Source organism: Gossypium arboreum, chromosome 11 (assembly GCF_025698485.1).
Source record: "Gossypium arboreum isolate Shixiya-1 chromosome 11, ASM2569848v2, whole genome shotgun sequence".
Lineage (NCBI taxonomy): Eukaryota > Viridiplantae > Streptophyta > Magnoliopsida > Malvales > Malvaceae > Gossypium > Gossypium arboreum.
In genome coordinates, this window is record NC_069080.1 from 132,257,961 (window position 1) to 132,277,721 (window position 19,761).

Consider the following 19,761-nt stretch of genomic DNA (forward strand, 5'->3'; position numbering starts at 1 on the left):
CAATAGTCCTAGTACGTTATACTTATTCCTCATCACTTTGACCCACAAAGGAAAACCAAACTTCAAAAGGAATTTTTTTTTTTTCTGATCAGCTAGACTCCTCAGACCAAATCCTTCAATACCGAGAGGACGGTAACAATCATCCCAAGATGCCAAAGCAAGCTTTCTTGCAAGAGAATTAGTTCCCCAAATAAAGTTTCGAGCAATCTGCTCGATCTCCCTACATACAGAAACAGGAATATGAACGATGGTTTTCTCTTTAAAATGAGTAAACCCTTAACATAATAATTCCCCTAAAAACATATTAATTTATCGGACAAATGAGTAACTCGGTTTCCCCTTTACAATGTGTGGTTGAAAATTGACAGTGAATTTCTTTGAGAATCGAGGACTGTGAGGGAACCCTTTTCCTTTCGTAATTGCATTGTGTGTGTATATGTATATATATGCTATTGTGTCACCAATGAATTTTAATCCTTTTTTTCCCTATTGTATCGTGTTTATATCATATTTTTAATTATTTTTTATGTTTTGTTATTTTATTATACTAGATTTATTATTTTTCAAACGGTTAATTACACGAGGTTCTCAAACTATTAGTACAATTTTAAATTGGTTACTGAACTTCAAAATATCCTGATTGAATCCTTAAGTTAAAGTATTGTTTCAATTAGACCATTCTGTAAGTTCAAATGTGTTTAAAAATGGAACCACATTAGAATAAAACTGTCATTTAATATCGAAACTTATGGATAGATTGTTGTTCCAATAGGGTCGGAAGCGTGTAAATTATTGTACTAAAAAATCACACAAAGTTCAATTTCCAGGGAAGAGAGGTGGATCACAAGGATCTCTTAAATACCAAGTCTTTCCTTAGTCAGAATATTCCTTCTAACGTAATTTAATAGCACAATTAAATACTACTATTATACCCTCAAATATTGAAAGAAAAATAGGACAAAAAGAACACAAGAGTTTTAACGAGGTTCGATAAATTATACTTACGTCCTCGGGCACTAACACCAGATGATAACTTTACTATCTCCAAAATATTACAAACAAACAGAATTCCTTAAGAATTCTCAAATGGGAGAAAAGAGAAAACTAAGAGAGAAAGATTGATTGGGATGGTTGAAATGAAAAATGGTTAGGCCTATTTATAGTTGAGGTTTAGGGACTAACTTGCAAATGGCCTAAAAAATTAGGGACCAAAATTGCAATTATCCCTTTCAACTTTAAACAACTTGCCAACTATTTTTTTTCTTTCGGTGCCAATTGCACCTCCCACCATTTTTTATTTTTCAACACTTACCTTTATTTGACTTTTCAACATAGATTAAAGGAAGGACTTGATTGATATGATACATTAATTTGAGGGTTCAATTGGAACATTCCGAATTTTAAGGATCAATTTAGAATTTGACGTATACTTTGAGGATGTATGATAAAAAAACTTTTTGTAAATGCCAAATTCTCGTACCACGCAACTCAAATGCCAAAAAGCTCAATTTCCATGCCAAAAAGCTCAATTTCCTTTCCTTTTTTTAATTTTACTATCATTTTTAATTGAGTAAATTCCCTCGTAGTCACTCAACTAATAGTAATTTCTTTTATCACTTACTATGAAAAGTTATAAAATAGTCACCCAAGTACTATTCAATTTTTTTTTGTCACTAGCTGGTTAACAATGGTAGCTTTTAAATTTGGCTTAATAGCAACTTTAACACCCAACATTTATAAATTATGCCAATTTAGTCTTGATTCTGAAATAACTTTAACCCTTATATTTACACATTGTGTAAGTTCATCTTTTGTTTTTTTTTTTCAATTTTTCTTTTCTTTGTAACATTAAGGGTTAGTTTTAAAAGAATGAGAAATGATGTTAGGCCCAAAAATACCAAGAGAGATGAATTGGGATTTTGAGATTCTTTGCAGAACTTTTCTAAATGATGAGGAAAGGAAAGAAAAGTTTGGACAATCCGATTTATAGTAGTTCGACCCTAATTACCTACCTCCATTGCCTTGGTATACCTCAATCAAGGATTTTCCAATTTTCTATACTTGAATTGTTGCCTTTCAAGGAAAATGTATAATCTTTTCAATCCTTATTTTTTTCAAAAGACTAAGATAAAACCTTCCTTCTAGTTTTTATGACTTAACTAGAAACCTCTAATTATTACAAGGCTCAACTATAACCCTTTACAAATAATTTAAGGTTTTATAGGTTTTATACCTTAAAAACCTTAAGTAGCTTTTTCAATACAAAGAAAAGATTTAAACAATGAAGACCTCTTAAAAGTGTGTTTACAAGTGTTAGCTCTCTCTCAAAGAATAAAAATGAGAATGATAAAAATATCTAACAATAAACACTTAAGAAATATGTACAATAGAAAATGAAGATAAAGAATTAGACGGTTTTCTCTTGATTTCTATGCTTAGATATTCATCTTTTGTTTCTTGATGTGTCTTTGACTAGTATTTATATCAAGGAATGGATATGTAGACATATATGTCCGTTGGGGGTGATTTGGAGTCTTTAGAAAAATTAATTTGGATATTAAATGTAGTTGCAAGAGTATAGGTATCAATACCTAGCATTTGGGGTCTAGTTCCTTTCTTCAAAATTTGATTGTTGAGCCTCGAGTATTGCAACCCAACTGGGAGAGTGCAGTACCTCATCATCAACGGTCTGTACCTGGGTAGTGACAAAAACCAGACAAAGGCTTTGCTTGACAGGTATTGCACCCTTTACCAAAAGGGCTCGGTATCTTTTTGTTAGTAGGCATATTGTCGGATAGGTATTGAGATATTAGATTTTTCCTCGTGATATTTAATATTTTTAGTTGGATTTAAATTTTTTGAGGAGGAAAAAGTTAAAAATCAAAAGAAAAAAAATATGATTTGTTATTCTCCTACTGGAAAGGGATAGGGATGATGTGGAATCACAGTTTCATACAATTTTTTCTGGTCAAGTGCATTATTTGTATTTGCAATTATAATTATATTTGTAAGTTCTATAAAAATATATATTTAATTTAAAAACATATTATTGAATTTAATAATTAAGATAAATTAGATTAATTTATATTATCTTTTAAAATATAATGAATTTAGGAATTAAAATAATATAATTGAGAACTTATATATTAAAAATAATATAAATTTGAGAAATAATAAAAATATTATATTTCTAGATAGTTTACTAATCAATTTTCATAATTTTTAAAATCCTTTCTAAATATTTACTCACTTCTAATTAATCAATTCTTAAATTTTTCTATTTACATTAATCACTTGTATGATTAAACCATCATCAATAAGATCCATTCGATAGTTGGTTAATTTTCCTTGAAGCCTATACATTTAATTCTTCATGTTGGACTTGGCTCTTTGTTGCAATGGGAGTTTGGATTTCAATCACAACCATTTCTTTATATAATAGAGCTGTCCAATTTTATTTGTAAAAATTGCATTAATAATTCTTCCTCGGGTATTTGGATTGAGTTTGAATTTTGGAATCGTCATTACTGAAAGGGTTTTACCTGAATACCATACTTGACCCAAGCAAAACTAGACTCAAACTGTAAAATAGATGAGAACACCTATAGTTATATACCAAAAAGAACAATTGCATTCATCACAACTCATAATATATATATATATATATAATTATGATTATCGTAATATATAATCATTTCAATATTTTAGATAAATGATACTCTACTACTTTATTACAAGGTTTTTAGAATCAAGTTGGTCGTTTTGGTAGTTGAATTGGTTAGACCACCAGTTCATTGATCCAATCAGTCCAGATGGCCCGATTAAATAAATCATTAAAAATTAAAAATATATTAAAAACTTATCCATCTATCGGTTCAACTAGTCTTTTTGAGTTAATTTAACTGGTCCATAAGGATTCTTAACTCAACTAGTATGAAGCATTTATCTGAACCGATACCTCGACTAAATTCTAATTCAACTGATAAATCTAATTCAATTCAAACAACCATGCTTTACTATATCACAAACATACAAGCAAATTGGCTTATCTAATAATAACTCCACCTAAAATTGCATGTGTTTTAGCAAAGATTAAATTGTAAATATATATATATATATATATATATAGTACTTAACAGATATTATATTTTTATTTAATTTTTTTTGAATTTAATATTTTTATCCCAATATATAATTTCCATCTAATAACCCCAAATATGCCCTATGAAGTTTGAATGTTTCAAAATGGTATTGGTCATTTTCAATCTTTTCTTGGCATACATTAAAATAAAAATAAATATTTACTAAAATAAATATTAAAAAGAACATAGAGAGAGAATGAAAACAACGAACTTCCATGAATTACTCTAAAATGTCTTTTACCTTCTTTAACCCTTTTTATATTTCCCTTTTTTTGTAAAGATTGATTCTTTTGATCCTCATTTTTTTACCCTTTTTTTCCTCTCCATCTCTCTCAATCTTAATAGTTTCAACTCCTTCTGATTCATCATCGAAAACCCATTTTTTCTCATCTATTAATTGTAAGAATTAAACAAGAACTTTTTTTGTTTTGGTGGTGAATTCTTGAAGCAAAAAGAAAAAAAATAAGGGGTGATGATGACCATGGAGGGAATGATGGATCAAGCAGTGTTGGATGATATAATACGAAGGTTATTGGAGGGGAAAGGAGGCAAACAGGTCCAACTTTCTGAAGGAGAGATCCGTCAACTTTGTATTAATGCTCGTCAAATCTTCATTTCTGAGCCTAATCTGCTTCAGATTAAAGCTCCCATTAGAATCTGTGGTTTGCTTTCTTCTCTCTATTTTACTATTCAAAATGCATCCATTTTTAAGCCAAAATTTGGGTTTATTTTTGTTTTCTCATTTGAATTGTATGGTTTATGGGAATTGGATAAGAATCCCAATGTTGGGGAACTTAAATTTTTATGGTTTCTATGCCAAGTTTTGTTTCCATTCAATTTGGTTGAAAAAGTTTGAGACTGCTGATTATCTAGCAATTGAGTACTTTTTTTTCCTAGAATTTTATGCTGTGTGAAATAAAAAGGAATTAAATTATAAAATTTTGGATTTTAGTATTTATATTATTTTTGGGTTGGTCTTCTCAAAGGATACTCAAAATATAGTTCAAATTTTAAATTTATTCTTGAACACCAAAACATTTTAAATTGAGTAATCAATATATCAGTATTGTATGAATCAGGTTTTTTTCCTTTAGCTTAGCGTCAATTTATGTGTTAAATATCAATTTAGATCTTCAGTGGAACAAGTTTAAAACACATGAATCAAACTATAAACACGTGTGCATATCACATGGACAACTTGAATCTAACATGTTAAAGAAACAAATAATATCAATCTTTCTTAACACATTAGTTCAAGCTATTCAGGTAGCAAGCATACTTGCTTTTATATTTTGATCCATGTGTTTGGAAATCAAATTTGAGGCATTTGACGCCTAAGCTAATGGCTAGGTTGAAGGAAAAATCTATTTGATACGATATTGATACTTTGAAGACTGAATTAGAATGTTGTCAAATCCATGTAAATGGTAAAAAGACTTTTCCAGTCTCTCTCAATTTTAATATTGAGCAAATTGGTCCCTGTCAAAAAAATGGAGCAATTTAATCCCTGTCAATTTCGAAATTGAGCAACTAAGGACAATTAATCACAACGTTAATATTTTTCGTTAATTTTACATAAATTTGACTGGTATAATAACAAATTTAGCTCTTATAATTTACACATTCTATCAATTTGATCATGATTTAACAAATTTTGCCCGCAATAATTTTGTAAATGTGTAAATGTTGAGGTTAAACTTATTGATTTTTTTAGAATCAAGACCAAATTAAAAAATATATATGTAAACATTGAGGGATAAATTTTTTATTATATCAATCAAAATTATACACAATTGATGAAAGACATTAACACCGTGATTAATTGTCCTTAATTGCTCACTTTTAAAATTGACAGGGATTAAATTGCTCCAATTTTTTTAATGTTCTTAATTTTGAAATTGAGAGGAACTTGAGAGGTCTTTTTACATATATAAACCATAGCTCGAGAGAGTATCTGGTGCAATTAACCCTATATCTTGGCAGTTATAATAATGTGGGAAACTCTTAACAATGTAAGAATTGAGATGAATTATTTTTACCAATGGAAATTTCTAATATTGTAGGTCTTTTTTATAGGTGATATACATGGACAATACCAAGATCTGTTGAGGGTATTCGAATACGGTGGGTATCCTCCGGATGCAAACTATTTGTTCCTTGGGGACTATGTTGATCGAGGCAAGCAAAGTTTGGAGACAATATGTTTGCTTTTAGCCTATAAAATAAGATACCCCGACAGGATTTTTCTCTTGAGAGGGAACCATGAAGATGCAAAGGTGAATCGGATTTATGGGTTTTATGATGAGTGTAAAAGGAGATTTAACGTTAGTCTTTGGAAACTTTTTACCAACTGCTTTAACAATTTGCCTGTGGCTGCACTCATTGATGAGAAGGTACTTTGTATGCATGGAGGGTTGTCTCCTGATTTGGAAAATGTGAATCAGATCAAGGAAATCGAGAGGCCGACCGAAGTGCCCGACGGTGGACTTCTCTGTGATCTTCTTTGGTCCGATCCTAATCCCAACGTCGAGGGTTGGGCGGACAGTGATCGAGGCATTTCATGCACCTTTGGAGCCGATGTTGTTGCCAAGTTTTTGGAGAAGAATGACCTTGATCTCATTTGCCGAGGCCATCAAGTAAGTGATTTCTTTCTTTTCGTTGCAAAGAAGGTTCTAAAGGCTTGAGGATAAAGGAAGGGATTGGAAATATTAAGATTTGAATTTCAGCATCATATTGGTCTAAGCTAGCTTATAGATCAAGTAAGCCAGTTTCCTTAATTGCCACAAAGAATGCTATAAGATCAGTTGGTTTATACAATCAGTTTTAAGAGGTGACATCCATCAAGTAAGCCAGTTTCCTTATTTGGCACAAAGAATGCTATAAGATCAGTTGGTTTATATTTAAGAGGTGACATCCAATAAGTTTGAGGTTTAAATTTCAATTTTAATGGATCTAAGTTAACTTTTAGACCAAGTAAGCCAATTTCCTTATAGACCAAGTTTTAAAGGTAGTAACAGCTCCCAGACAAAGGGTCAAAGGAAGAAACTGCATATATTGAGATTCAAAATCCAAATTTATTGGATGTCACCTCTTAAAACTTATCGAATAAATTAATTAAGTTAACCTCTGTTACTTGAACTCGAGTGTGAATATTGGAAAAGTTTTCAATGCATTTGGAGGGTCGTATCCCCATACTTATGTCTACATATACTATTAAAAAATTAGGCAGTCAAAATTTTTCGGGTTCAGATTAATCTAAAGTTTTTGAAATTCAGGTTGTGGAGGATGGGTATGAGTTTTTTGCTAATAGGAAATTAGTAACAATATTTTCGGCCCCAAACTATGGTGGAGACTTTGACAATGCTGGCGCTCTATTGAGTATTGACGAAGCTCTTGTTTGCTCCTTTGAGATATTGAAACCAGCAGCAATAAGCGGAAATAAGGTTCCTCTAAAGAAGGTAGGCACACTATCGGTTTTCAAACTCAAATTCGGCTCCATCTTGAACTCAAACTTGAACACAAATGATCAAGTCTCATATTTTATTGACTGACCTTTCAATTTTTTTTATCTTGAATTGAATTCAGATCAAATTTTGAACTTTGAATTTCGAACCGAACTCCAACTTCTAACAATTTGAACTTTATTGTCAGCCACAGAAGATCGGCACGACCTGATGAAGCAGTTTCCGGAGGTGGCGTCGTTGTTCAGCACAAATACGAAATACCGACAAGCTCGATCGGAACACTGAGTTTCAGTTTCCTGTACACCAAATGGACTGAACAAGGAAACCTTAAATGAGATTGATTTTTTTTTTATTTTCTGATTATTTAATCTTCCTTGTATCTGTACGTCGACTATTAACTCTTTTTTTTCTCGCTCTTTTTAGGATTTTTCTTTTTTTTTTTTTTTTTTTGTTTATTGAATTCTTCGGAAACTCAAAATGTTCTCCAGTGGGTTAATTTATAGGGGTCTCAAAAATGGTGTTCCAATATTGAATGAATTACTAATTGGCTGTTAGATGAATTATTTTCTGGTAATGCTCGATATAAATATATAAAATATGTTAAAAATTTATATACACAAATTGTTGATTTGTCTAATGTTATATGAATCTTAAACATGATTATGACATGAAAAAAAATACAAGAATAGAAAATACAAAATATGTTTAAAAAAAGCGTGGTTGTAGAAGCCCAAATTACTCGGGCCTTTAAAACCCAATACCAATTAGCCCAACTAACCCATCGACCCAATAACATAAGCCTACTTACCCATTTACCATAACCCAACTATCATAAATCCTCAAAGCCCAAAACAATATGGCCCAAACCCTAACAAAAAACAACAAAAATTTCAAACCCTAGGTGCGCCGCATCTAGGGCCTTCTGCCGTCTGCCATGGCCACCTGCTCCACCGCTCATGTCAGCAATGCCCATCCCCCTGCAAGAATCAAAAAAAGAGAGAAAAGACAGCATAGAAAATCATGTAAAATAGGCTTTAAAAAGCCAAGCCAATTTCAATGGAAGGATTCAGCAACTTATGGAAATAAAAAGAAAGCATTCGATTTTTGAGTAAAAAAGAACGATTCCAAAATATCAGAGTAAGAAAATAGCATCAAATCAAACCAAATATCAGAAATCAAAGAACCCAAAGGCCAATAGTCGAAATCAAAGCCCTAAGGTGAATTTTCTATTTTTCATTTTCGTTTTGTTTTCGAATCTACTCCTATAAATACATAATATATATAAAAAAAACATTTCAAAGTGTTAAAAAAACAAAAAAAATTACCTTTTCGGCCACCGTGTACGGTGGCCTGCGCCAGCGCCGGCGACAATGGATGGCGGTCGGGGCGAGGCCGAATTTCCCACCGGAAATCGTCCAGCTCTCCCTCTCTCCCTTTTTTTTTTCTGATTTTGGTACAAATGAAATTTTTTTCTGATTTTCAAGCTATTTATAGTGCTCAAAAAGGGCGCCGTCTTGGTATTAAAACCCAGGGCACAAAACGACGTCGTTTTGCCCTGTGTAACACCCCAAACCCGGCCCAGACGTTATGACCAGATCCGACATGCCACATCGAAGCGTTCAAAACATTTTATATTGTTGATCCAGAAAAACTTACTTAGTGTTTTAAAAGATAATTTCATTATAGGTTAAAGTGAATGAAAGTTGTGCACCAGGTAGGAAACCGGAAAAGAGTGAGTCTATCAGACTACTTAAGTACCAAGCTCCCTTCGGATCCAATCCTAGACATGCACACCGCCATTGCCACACCGTAACGTCATGTATATTTCTAGGAAACCGATTTGATTAAGTCATTTTTAGGAAAAGTGATTAATTTTGGAAAATACTTTCATTGCGGAAGCTTTGCTTGTTGTCGTGTTATTTTGAAATCAATTGTTGTTGTTTTTTGAAAACGTGCCTAAAGCTATCCAATTTCAACAGCTTAAAATAAGTAATACATATCTTAGTAATACATATTAAAACCATAAAAATAATTAAGCGGCCTTATTACATTTAAAACCCAAACCTCAACGTAAATAATAGGATATCCAGCTCACCGAAGAAAACCAAACTTTCGAATCTGGCCACTCCAATTCCCTCACGCTCCAAGCCCACTATGGTTGGGGATTTCTGCATGGATGAAAATAAAAGGGTGAGTTTGGGGAAACTCATGTGTAAGGAAAACCCATTCAAAGCCCAAGTTAGCTCAAGCCTATTGGGCCTAGGCCCATTCAGTAATAAAGTGGTACCGACCGAGCCCTTTTCAGATTACAATAAACCGGGTCTTAGCCCTTATTCAGATAACAAGATGGCCCATAGGCCCATTTCAAAATACATTCAACATCAATAACATATGCAAGCCTATTTGGGAGACTACTCAACCCACCAACCACTACACTCCACCCGCATCAGCCCTACACTCCATGTGGGAATAGCTCAACCCACCCACCAAACACTCCACAATTGCGCCTTTTGCTCGCTTATCAAAGAATTGAGGCAAAGCCTCCAAGACGTGGACAAGCCATTTTCAGATTCCTCCGTCAATATCCCAAATCCATGCATCGATAATAACAACATGGCATGCAAGAAATAACAACAAATCAAACATGCATTTAGATCAATTTAACCCTAGGGGTATTTCGTAATTTATCTACTAGGGGTAAAATTGTAAATTTTCTACTTTTAAAGGTATTTCAGAATTTATCTATTTTAGGGTTTTTCGTGCATATTCCTACTTTTCACGTACTAATGTAATCACGCATCGAGGGTTCTTACCGAATTGGGCCTGCTTGGCCCATCATTCCAATTTTGGCCCATTAAGCCCAAAAATATCGAGGGCACGTAAATCATGCGCTTTGCAGTCCAAATTTTGCAGCTTACCAAAACATTAATCGATTTACCTCACGAGCATTCGCACACTCGCAAATCTACAAAATACTGGTTTTCGGCATTTCGGCTTTTCGACTTTTGCCGATCCAGACTAAGAAAGAGGGTGTTAGTTACACACCTGTTTGCGACGATATGCTGACGAGATCCACACACGAACCGCCTACAATTAGATTTTAATTTAACTATTCAAATACAAACTACGTATTAACCCCTTACGATATTCGGCCAACCACACCTACAGATCATAGTAAGCTTATAAGAAATCAATAAGCAACTCATTAACAAATTTTTGTCAATGTAAACCACATAATCATAATTTCACTGCAAGCTGTCTTCCTGAGCAACAGTCACTAAATCATTTATAACTGGAGCTACGAAACTCCAAATCAAGTGCCGTTAATTTTCCCTGAAAATAGACTCATATATCTTCTATCCATAAAATTTTCAGAATTTTTGGTTTATCCAATCAATACCAGATTTTTCTTAAAGTTTCCCATGTTTCACTGTTTGACTAATCTGACCACTCTTCATTACGAATCAAATTTCTCATTGTACAGAATTCAAAATATGTTCTTGTTTATTCCATTTGAAACTAGACTCATTAAGCTTTAATTACATAATTTATTCAGCTTCTAATTCATCTCCCACAATTTATGGTGATTTTCCAAAGTCACGTTACTGCTGCTGTCCCAAGCAGATTTATTACCAAATTCACTCTTTCACACATAACTTGCATGCATGTTATTTAAACATGTATATCACCAATCAATCATCACATATCTATGATTTTACTTAAGTATAATCTCCATTTCATCATTTTAAAGCACAACATGTTAGCCGATTTTTCCCCTTAGCATCTAAGGCACATGCATGCTCATTTGTTTGGCTCAACTTCACCTATCTTCCATTTTTCATCAAAAGAACATGAAACAACAACCATTTCCTTCATTTTAATTCATGACTAAATGCTCACAACACAACTAAAAATCAAAATATGCTTCAAGAGTTAAGGTAGAATCAAGAAGAACTCATGAACCTCAAAATAAAAGCAAGGTACCAAGAACTTACCTTCAATTTTCCTCCTCCTAGTGACCGAATACTCAAGACTTTCTCCTCTCCTTTCTCTTCTCTAACTTTCAGCTATGATGAACAAAGATGGACAAAACTTTGTTCTTTTCACCCCTTTTTCTTTTAATAAAATTTCATATTTCATCCATTTAATTCTTTAATACAAAAGACATGAAATTCCCATCATGGAACATTTACCTAACCCATTATCATGAAACATTTACCTAACCCATTATCGTGGAACATTTACCTAACCCATTATCAATTTGTATCAATTTGTACCATAAATTATGGATATCAAGTGCACATTTTGTCTACAACAACATGATGGCTGGTCACTTCATGTAAAATGGGAGGTTTGTCATGCAAATCCTCCTATTTTGCACTCCTATTTATTTGGCCACTTCAATTTAGCCTATAGCATTTTCAAACATTTTCACATAGGTCCTATTTCATAATTTCATCCCCTTTTTCTTATGGAACAAAAATTAACTAAAATTGTCGGGTTCTATCTTAAGCTTGGGCCTTCTAGAGGCCCACTAACATAATTAAACCTATGCCACCATTCACAGAATTCTCGAAAGTTGGGGCGTTACAACTCTACCCTTCTTAAAGAAATTTCGTCCTCGAAATTTACCTGATCCAACCAGTTGAGGGTATTGTTGACGCATAGTCTTTTCTGATTCCCAAGTAGCTTCTTCCTTTCCATGATTATGCCAAATTACTTTCACTAGATGGACAGATTTCCTTCTGAGAACCTTAACATCTCGAGCCAATATTTGCACAGGCTCCTCCTCAAAGGTCAAATCACCAACTTCAATTTCGCGAATCGGGCGGGACATGAGCAGGTCGAATGATAACGCCTAACATGGAGACGTGAAAACATCGTGAATCTGCCTAACTCGAGGCAATTCCAATTGATAAGCCACTGGGCCTACTCGCTTTAAAACCTGATAAGGCCCAATGAACCGCGAACTCAACTTGCCTTTCTTACCAAACCTTAATATTTTCTTCCAAGGAGAAACCTTTAAGAAGACCATATCACCTACTGAGTACTCAATCTCCTTATGCTTCAAATCTGCATATGACTTTTGCCTATCAGATGCTTCTTTTAACCGGTCCCTAATTATTCGACCTTATCCTCGAGATCGCCTACCAACTCGTCCAAGAATTTGTCACTCTCCTAGTTCAGTCCAACAACTAGGTGTACGGCACCTTCGTCCATACAGTGCTTCATACAGTGCCATTCGAATACTCGTCTGGTAACTGTTATTGTACGCAAATTCTGCCAACAGCAAGTAATCCTCCTAACTACCTCGAAAGTCAATCACGCATCCCCTCAACATGTCTTCCAGAATCTGAATAACCCTCTCTGACTGACCATCAGTTTGGGGATGGAAAGCCGTACTAAAGTTCAATCGCGTCCCCAACGCCTCATGCAACTTTTGCCAAACCGAGATGTGAATCGGGATCCCGGCGAGACAATCGAACTGGACTCCATGAAGTCGTACAATCTTCGCCACATACAGCTTGGCTAACTTTTGAAGTGAAAAGTCAGTACGTACAGGTATGAAATGGGCTGATTTGGTCAATCTATCCACAATCACCCACACCAAGTCTTTCTTTGATGTTGTCAAAGGCAGCCCACTCACAAAGTCCATGGTTACCCTCTCCCACTTCCAAAGTGGTATCTTCACCACCGCAACAAATCCAAAAGGTAATTGATGCTCACTTTCACTTGTCGGCATGTCGACATTTCCTACAAACTCACACTTCTCGCTTAAGTCCGTGCCACCAAGACAATTCTCGCAAGTCGTGATACAACTTGTTCCCTCCAGATGCATGGCACAAAGTCCTTCATGAGCTTCCTTCAATATTGTCCGCCTCAAATCGAGTCCTTCTAACACAAATTCTTCCTCGAAACACGTAACTCCTTCGCCATTTAACCCAAACTCAAGTTTCCTTCCTTAACTTGTTGGAAACGAGCGACCAAAGACTCATCTTCTAACTGCTTTTCCTTAATCTGGTCCACCTAGGTTAGCCTTACTTGCAATTTAGCCAACAAACTGCCATCATCATACAGACTCAAACGAGCAAATATTACTCTCAGATCAGATACGGTTCTACGACTTAAAGCATCGGCTACCACATTAGCCTTGCCTGGGTGATACTCGATCGAATAGTCATAATCCTTAAGCAACTCAATCTATCTCATTTGCCTAAGGTTCAGCTCCTTCTGAGTCAAAAAATACTTAAGACTCTTGTGGTCTGTGTATATAATACACCTCTCCCCGTACAAGTAATGTCTCCAAATCTTAAGTGCGAATATCACTACTACCAACTCCAAATCATGAGTCGGATAGTTCCCCTCATGAGGCTTAAGCTATCGTGATGCATATGCAACCACCTTACCCTCTTGCATTAACATGCAGCCCAAACCCACGTGTGATGCGTCACTGTACACAGTAAAATCCTTCCTAAACTCTGGCTGAATTAACACAGGTGCTTTAGTCAGAACTTTCTTCAACTTCTCAAAAGCCTCTTCTTCGGGTCTCACCCATACAAACGGTACCCCTTTCCTTATGAGTTTTGTCGAGGTGCCGCTATCACGTAAAAACCTTCCACAAACCTTCAGAGTATCCCGCCAACCCTAGAAAGCTTCGAATTTCTGACACCGTCCTAGGTGGCTTCCACTCCAAAATTGTTTCAATCTTCGAGGGTCCACCTTAATCCCTTCTGCAGATACCACATGTCCTAAGAAGGTTACCTCCTCAACCAAAATTCACACTTGCTGAACTTCGCAAAGATTTCCTTCTCCTTAACACTCGCAAGACTATACGGAGATGCTCATCATGTTTCGCTTCAGCCGTAATATACCATGATATCTTCAATAAAGACGACTACTGAACCGATCTAAAATGGTTGGAACACACGATTCATCGATCCATAAACACGGCAGAGCGCTCAAATCATCCAAATGGCATAACCGTAAACTCGTAATGACCATATCGAGTCCCGAATGATGTCTTATGGATATCCGCCTCCTTGACCCTTAATTGATGATATCCAGATCGAAGATCGATCTTGGAAAATACAGAAGCTCCTCTAAGCTGGTCGAACAGATCGTCAATCCTTGGCAGTGGATACTTATTCTACTGGCGATAATCAATGCACATCCGCATCGTACCATCCTTCTTTTTCACGAATAGCACCGGTGTTCTCCATGGAGACACGCTTGGCCTAATTAAGCCCCTATCCAACAACTCTTGAATTTGAGTCTTTAACTCCACTAACTCCTTCGGTGCCATCCTATACGGTGCGATGGACACGGGCGTCGTTCCAGGTAACAAATCTTTTCCAAACTCAACTTCTCGGTTCAGAGGCAATCTTGGAAGCTCCTCTGGAAAAACATCTTGGAACTCCTTTACGGTCCTAGCCTTATCCACTGTCAGTCCCTCCTCTTCTGACTGACTTACAAATGCCAAATAGGCCTCACAACCTTTCTGAATCCACTTTTCGGCTCTTAAAGCTGACACCACATTAGACAAATAATCCCTTCGCTCACCTATCACCATAACCTCCTCATCCTTTGTGGTCCTTAACACCATTCATTTAGCAAGACAATCCAGGTCGCTTTATGCTTAACAAGCCACCCATTCCCAAAATGAGATCAAACTCTCCGAATGGTAACTCCATCGATCTCCGTGGAAAATCCTACCTTGAGTTTCTAAGGGTGCATCCCTATACAGCTTTGTCTACCCTAACCGAAAGTGACCCAAAGGACTTAGTACAAATACCCCACTCACAATCTCCTCGAGCGGTCAAGTTGTCCAAAATCCGCTCAGAGCCTCCAACCAATATTCCGCCACATTCGGGCTATACCGACACGCCTAAAGATCTCCGCTCCGTTAGCCGTAAGTCGCTCAAAATAGATCCTCGAATTCGCTGTTCGAACTTGTCCCGCAACCCTTTCCGAACACGAAGCATTGCTCGCAATGTAGCGTCATCCCCGCACCACGATCATGAGACTCCACTTCCATTGCTGATGGTACCAAAGCATCCACCGCAAGCATGTCCTCAAGACGAAGATCTCGCTCGAGCACTTCCTCGGCCCCGTCCACGGCCTCTTCCACGAACAGCTCTTGTACTCATATCGTATTATCTTGATTACGAATTTTATGCATCAATTAATATTCCATTGTTTATTACGATGTTTTATGAATCGATAAGAGTTCGAGTTTGTTTTCGCAGAATCAAGTCTAGCTACAATTTCAGTCTCTTATCAATTTTTCTATAGTTTCAGATCATCCTATCTAGAGTATCCTAGCAGGATTTTAGTACAGACAGATAATTCAGGAAAATATTCAAAAAAATTCATAATATTTACAGACTTGAGCCGGAGATGCGGAATGCCACCTTCTAAAGATCTAAATTTTGAAAATCAAGTTTTTCGCATTCTTTATAAAATTTTTGCTTTCGAAAATCTTTGTTTTTGTAAACCCATTCCACAACCGAGTTGTTGCAACCTAGGTTCTGATACCACTAAATGTAACACCCCAAACCTAGCCCAGACGTTATGACCGGATCTGACATGCCACATCGAAGCGTTCAAAACATTTTATATTGTTGATCCAGAAAAACTTACTTAGTGTTTTAAAAGATAATTTCATTATAGGTTAAAGTGAATGGAAGTCAGGCACCGTAGGAAACCGTAAAAGAGGAGGTGAGTCTATCGACTACTTAAGTACCAAGCTCCTTCGGATCCAATCCTAGACATGCGTATCGCCATTGCCACACCTTAACGCCATGTATATTTCTAGGAAACCGATTTGATTAAGTCATTTTAGGAAAAGTGATTAATTTTGGAAAATACTTTCATTATGGAAGCTTTGCTTGTTGTCGTGTTATTTTGAAATCAATTGTTGTTGTTTTTTTGAAAACGTGCCTAAAGCTATCCAATTTCAACAGCTTAAAATAAGTAATACCTATCTTAGTAATACATATTAAAACCATAAAAAATAATTAAGCGGCCTTATTACATTTGAAAACCCAAACCTCAACGTAAATAATAGGATGTCCAGCTTCACCGAAGAAAACCAAACTTTCGAATCGGTGGCCACTCGAATTCCTCACGACTCCAAGCCCACTATGGTTGGGGATTTCTGCGTGGATGAAAATAAAAGGGTGAGTTTGGGGAAACTCAGGTGTAAGGAAAACCCATTCAAAGCCCAAGTCACTCAAGCCTATTGGGCCTAAGCCCATTCAGTAACAATGGTAATCGGACCGAGCCCTTTTCAGACATAATAAACCGGGCCTTAGCCCTTATTCAGATAATAAGATGGCCCATAGGCCCATTTCAAAATACATGCAACATCAATAACATATGCAAGCCCATTTGGGAGACTACTCAACCCACCAACCACTACACTCTACCCGTACCAAATTTCTACACTCCATGTGGGGAATAGCTTAACCCACCCACCAAACACTCCACATTGCAGCCCTTGCTTTGCTCAGCTTATCAAAAATTGAGGCAAAGCCTCCAAGTCGTGGACAAGCCACTTTCAAGATTTCCTCCGTCAATATCCCAATCCATGCATCGATAATAACAACATGGCATGCAATAAATAACAACAATCAAACATGCATTTAGGTCAATTTAACCTAGGGGTATTTCTAATTTATCTACTAGGGTAAAATTGTAAATTTTCTACTTTTAAAGGTATTTCAGTAATTTATCTATTTTAGGGTTTTTCGTGCATATTCCTACTTTTCACGTACTAATGTAATCACGCATCGAGGGTTCTTACTGAATTGGGCCGCTGGCCCATCATTCCAATTTTGGCCCATTAAGCCCAAAAATATCGAGGGCACAGAAATCATGCACTTTGCAGTCCAAATTTTGCAGCTTACCAAAAATATTAATCGATTTACCTCACGAGCATTCGCACACTCGCAAATCTACAAAATACCGATTTTCGGCATTTCGACTTTTCGACTTTTGCCGATCCAGACTAAGAAAGAGGGTGTTAGTTACACACCTGTTTGCGACGATATGCTGACGAGATCCACACACGAACCGCCTACAATTGGATTACTAACACGTTAATCTAACTATTCAAATACAAACTACGTATTAACCCCTTACGATATTCGGCCAACCACACCTACAGATCATAGTAAGCTTATAAGAAATCAATAAGCAACTCATTAACAAATTTTTGTCAATGTTTACCACATAATCATAATTTCACTGCAAGCTGTCTTCCTGAGCAACAGTCACTAAATCATTTATAATTGGAGCTACGAAACTCCAAATCAAGTGCCGTTAATTTTCCCTGAAAATAGACTCATATATCTTCTATCCATAAAATTTTCAGAATTTTTGGTTTATCCAATCAATACCAGATTTTTCTTAAAGTTTCCCATGTTTCACTGTTTGACTAATCTGACCACTCTTCATTACGAATCAAATTTCTCATTGTACAGAATTCAAAATATGTTCTTGTTTATTCCATTTGAAACTAGACTCATTAAGCTTTAATTACATAATTTATTCAGCTTCTAATTCATCTCCCACAATTTATGGTGATTTTCCAAAGTCACGTTACTGCTGCTGTCCCAAGCAGATTTATTACCAAATTCACTCTTTCACACATAACTTGCATGCATGTTATTTAAACATGTATATCACCAATCAATCATCACATATCTATGATTTTACTTAAGTATAATCTTCATTTCATCATTTTAAAGCACAACATGTTAGCCGATTTTTCCCCTTAGCATCTAAGGCACATGCATGCTCATTTGTTTGGCTCAACTTCACCTATCTTCCATTTTTCATTAAAAGAACATGAAACAACAACCATTTCCTTCATTTTAATTCATGACTAAATGCTCACAACACAACTAAAAATCAAAATATGCTTCAAGAGTTAAGGTAGAATCAAGAAGAACTCATGAACCTCAAAATAGAAGCAAGGTACCAAGAACTTACCTTCAATTTTCCTCCTCCTAGTGACTGAATACTCAAGACTTTCTCCTCTCCTTTCTCTTCTCTAACTTTCAGCTATGATGAACAAAGATGGACAAAACTTTGTTCTTTTCACCCCTTTTTCTTTTAATAAAATTTCATATTTCATCCATTTAATTCTTTAATACAAAAGACATGAAATTCCCATCATGGAACATTTACCTAACCCATTATCATGAAACATTTACCTAACCCATTATCGTGGAACATTTACCTAACCCATTATCAATTTGTATCAATTTGTACCATAAATTATGGATATCAAGTGCACATTTTGTCTACAACAACATGATGGCTGGTCACTTCATGTAAAATGAGAGGTTTGTCATGCAAATCCTCCTATTTTGCACTCCTATTTATTTGGCCACTTCAATTTAGCCTATAGCATTTTCAAACATTTTCACATAGGTCCTATTTCATAATTTCATCCCCTTTTTCTTATGGAACAAAAATTAACTAAAATTGTCGGGTTCTATCTTAAGCTTGGGCCTTCTAGAGGCCCACTAACATAATTAAACCTATGCCAACATTCACAGAATTCCCGAAAGTTGGGGCGTTACACCCTGGGTCGAACCAACCCGACCTGACCTGTCAGGATCCGCGTGTTTTTTTTAAGGAAGGGCTAATTGCGCTTTTAGCCCTTCTGCATTTCCATACTTTTACAATCTAGTACCTTTTCAATTTTTAATTCGGCCCTAAAGTATATATCACTTTGCGATTTAATCCCTCTTGCTGTGTTGCGTTTTGAGGGGAGGAATAATTTCTTTTTTAGTCCTCCCTTGTTTTGCGCACATTCAAATCGATCCTATTTTCCTTTATTTTTTTTTGAAATTACCCCAACATATTGTTTTAATTTAAATTTTATCCTTTTGCACCCTTTTTTATTTACGTATTTTATTTTATTTTAATATTATTCATACTATTGTATTTTATTAATATCATTATTATATCTATTATCAATATTTTGTTATTATTATTGGTACTAATATTTAGTTTCAATTAGTATTTACGTGTGTATATATATATATATATTTATATAGTACTAATGGTTATTTTAATACTATTATTGTCATTTGAATATATATATATATATATATATATATATTGTATATGTTTTTCATATA

At 35.3% G+C, this 19,761-nt stretch overlaps 1 protein-coding gene across 1 annotated transcript; it reads left to right on the top strand.

The window, feature by feature from the left end:
• Positions 1 to 4,352: 4,352 nt before the first annotated feature.
• Positions 4,353 to 7,875, top strand: LOC108473075 (serine/threonine-protein phosphatase PP1-like). Its single transcript, XM_017774634.2, has 4 exons — positions 4,353 to 4,804; positions 6,219 to 6,778; positions 7,418 to 7,600; positions 7,794 to 7,875. Exons 1-4 carry the CDS (start codon positions 4,615 to 4,617, stop codon positions 7,815 to 7,817), a joined length of 957 nt encoding a protein of 318 aa, XP_017630123.1. The 5' UTR covers positions 4,353 to 4,614; the 3' UTR covers positions 7,818 to 7,875.
• Positions 7,876 to 19,761: the final 11,886 nt, after the last annotated feature.